Source organism: Cibotium barometz, chromosome 3 (genome assembly GCF_041138505.1).
Source record: "Cibotium barometz isolate CiBa-2024 chromosome 3, ASM4113850v1, whole genome shotgun sequence".
NCBI lineage: Eukaryota > Viridiplantae > Streptophyta > Polypodiopsida > Cyatheales > Cibotiaceae > Cibotium > Cibotium barometz.
Window position 1 is genome coordinate 51,872,890 of NC_141048.1, and position 3,431 is coordinate 51,876,320.

Below are 3,431 nucleotides of genomic sequence, written 5' to 3' on the forward strand. Positions count from 1 at the left end.
CTACTATTTTCTATATTATTTAAAAGGCATTAGAATTGTTAAAAAAACATACTATTTTGCTCTCCCACCACATCTACCATTTAAAATTCTCAATTTGTATGGATCTGGTGATGATTAGATTGGGAAAGATTAGTAGAATGTGGATCTAAGGTAAAATTACAAATCTAACGGTTGGATTTTTGTAGATTTACTTTGTAAAATTTGTTATGATTATTAGTGGCCCATTAAATGAATTGTAGTTTAATTCTAAAATAAAATAAATTATTGAATCTTTCAATCTAAAAACTCTAGGGATCGATATACTTTTTACTATGAATTTATTAAAAAACAAACGGCTTAATTTGAGTTTGGGAAGGTCCATTTTCAATCCTCCCAAGTGAAAATTCCCATATTGTGTCCACTTTCCCCTTTTCAAGTCTAAAACCAATCTTAGTTAGGTTTGGAAATCTAGGCTTGGTAATCTTCAAAGCCTAGATATCATGCCATGTGTGAGGCTTGGGTGGACACAAATCTTATATGTGCATGCCACTTTATCTTTATGTCCACATCAGGTTCGAAAGGATCCACATAAGCATCATGCCAGCTCACCTTGCCACCTCCATACATCAATTTTGTGACAATGGGGAGAAGATAAAAACAACCAATAGAGCTCCAAGTTAGTGATGGTTCTTCAACTAATACCAAACTCACCCACCATCAACAAAACGTGCATGCCACTTTATCTTTATGTCCACATCAGGTTCGAGAGGATCTACATAAGCATCATGCCAGCTCACCTTGCCACCTCCATACATCAATTTTGTGACAATGGGGAGAAGATAAAAACAACCAATAGAGCTCCAAGTTAGTGATGGTTCTTCAACTAATACCAAACTCACCCACCATCAACAAAACGTGCATTACAGATTATCTTTCAAGCTAGTTGATGTGAATTGGAGTCTACATCAAAATATGAAAGCTTTTTGGGGGCTCCTGCATATTCCCTTCCTAGTTGTGCCATTGGCTTGGGGGAGGAGGAGGGAAGAAGTGGGGCCCATCGATTAGAGTCGGTTTTGGGTTCTAGGATCAATTGAGATATCATAATTTGCCCTCTTTTCAAATGAGCAAAAACCTTGCCATGTGTACTAAATCACCATAGTTGCAAGGCGCCGAACTCATTAAGCCTCCTCCTATATATGGTAGGCTCTACCATAGATCCCATAAATACCAATTTTGTTCAAATTTATATTGATGCTAGAAAACAACTATCCTCTAGTAGTGTATTTTTTCATGGTTGAGATGGGAAAAAAAGGACTATATAGGAACTTCAGGTTTTGAAATAAACGGCTTTGATTTTACAAATTTTAGTTACAAAACTGGTTGTTGTGTGGATTTTCGAAGTAAAAACTTGCCAAGAGGTCTCTTTTTTTCCCCTTTTTTTTTTCCCTTCGATCATCATTGAATTGAATGAGGAAGGATTCAAATAGGATTTAAGTGCAAGGTTCCAAAATTATATCCACGTCGTCAAGATTGATTGAGGATCATAAATTATATCCATGTCATCAAGATTGATTGAGGATCATTAAGTCAAGATTTGCATTGGGATGAGGTGCAAAAGTCAACATGATCCACCTCTCAAGATTGATTGAGGATCATTAAGTCGAGATTTGCATTGGAGGTTGATGAGGTGCAAAAGTCAACATGATCCACCTCTCAAGGGTTGACTTATGGCCTTTGGGGATAGGGAAAGTGCAAGGGGTGCTGAGCAGAATTTTGAAGAACGAGAAGGGTTGTGGAGCTAAGGAGGGTTCATGTACATCACCCTCTTAGAGCATTTTGGCTCATAGACATAACCTGATTTATATAAATTAGCCCAAGGTATGAGAGAGACTACTTCTCTATCCACAAGATGGGAAAAGAACGTTCGTCTCTCTCGCATTATCGTGCAAGCAAACTCTCCGTCGTGCTGTTGTTTACTCTGTGCTGCCGCAGCTTCATCGCCATAGCCAGAGCACGGGCTTTCATAGCTCAAATCACCTCTACGGGCTCTGCATTGTCCCCTCTCTACTTCGTTTCCAACTTCAGCATAGGATCCCCTCCACAGCCTCAGAAGCTTCTCATTTCCACAGATTCCACTTCTTTCCCTTGGGTTCGGTGTGGCCATGGAGCAGCCTTTGATCCAAGCAAATCTACATCATTTAGCTACTCTAAATGCTACAAGCCCTCCGATTGCAATGCAGGTCTACCCCCTTACAAGGTCACAGGGCGGCTTGCAGCAGACACATTCTCTCTGCACATGACTAATGGGAGCTCACAGGGAGCTCTCATGGCGGTACCAGAGATGAAATTTGCCTGCGTGCAGGGAAACTCAGGGTTAGGGCTAGGGTTTACAGGGGTGGTTTCTCTGAGTGCAAGCAAGGATGCCTTGCCTGCACTGCTAGCAAAGCGCAAGGGTGTGGCTAAGAAATTTGCCTACTGTTTACCTCCAGCAGGTTCAGGACCAGGCCCGATTTTCTTCGGAGGTGGGATAAGCTACATGTTTGGGTTCCCACCAATTATGGACATCTCTGCATTTCTAGCGACTGCGGAACTGATCGAAGACAAATCAGGTATACTGTCATTAGGGTTACAAGACATTACAGTAGATGGGGAGAGCCTTAGTATAAGGAAGCCATTAAAGCTTAGGATAAGCTCAGTGGAGCCTTACACGAAGCTGTCTAGCCATGTTTACGCTGTCTTGCGCGACAGCTTTAGGGCGAAGGCGGCAGGGAGGGGGGTAGGTTCGGCGGCGGCTGTGTCGCCGTTCGATACATGTTTCAATGCGTCCACCATTGGGTTCTCGCGGGTAGGCCCGGTTGTCCCCAACATGGAGCTGCTGCTGCAAGGCAACGTCTCATGGCCGATCTTCGGCTTCAATTCGATCGTTTCGGTGTCGGACGCAGTGTCGTGCTGGGCGTTCGTCGACGCCGGCGCCCACCAACCCTCCGTCCTGGGCACCTTCCAGCAGCAGGACAACCTCCTGGAATTCGACCTCCTCCACAAGAAGCTTCGCTTTAGCGGCGTCCTCGACTACTTCCGAACCGTGTGTGCAGATTTCAACTTCTAAATCAACGTCCTTCAACCATAATGGCACCATTAATTAATAATGTTGAGCTTGTAGCGCACTTCATGAAAATTCCAAGCATTTTACTTATCGGCCTATGAATCTTCCCAAAGCAAAAAAAAAAAAAAAAAAAAAAAAAGTTCGCTTTTTTCTATTTTAATAAATTGAAAAAGAGAAAAATTGCTTTCCTACAAAATAGGGCCTCTACTTTTTCTCGCGTTTGATGGTGTTGGATGTGCCAAGCTGCTTATATATATACCTAGATGAATCCAGGAACATTTTGTAGTCATAGAAGAGGGCTCACTCATCTTCGCAAAAGGGAGAAGCCACCATAGCTAGGATTAGCAAA

At 42.5% G+C, this 3,431-nt stretch overlaps 1 protein-coding gene across 1 annotated transcript; it reads left to right on the forward strand.

Moving 5' to 3' along the window:
• The first annotated feature begins 1,859 nt into the window (after positions 1 to 1,859).
• On the forward strand, positions 1,860 to 3,170 carry LOC147640234 (gamma conglutin 1-like). The gene has a single exon (XM_086823410.1). It carries the CDS (start codon positions 1,889 to 1,891, stop codon positions 3,083 to 3,085), a length of 1,197 nt encoding a protein of 398 aa, XP_086679536.1. The 5' UTR covers positions 1,860 to 1,888; the 3' UTR covers positions 3,086 to 3,170.
• Positions 3,171 to 3,431: the final 261 nt, after the last annotated feature.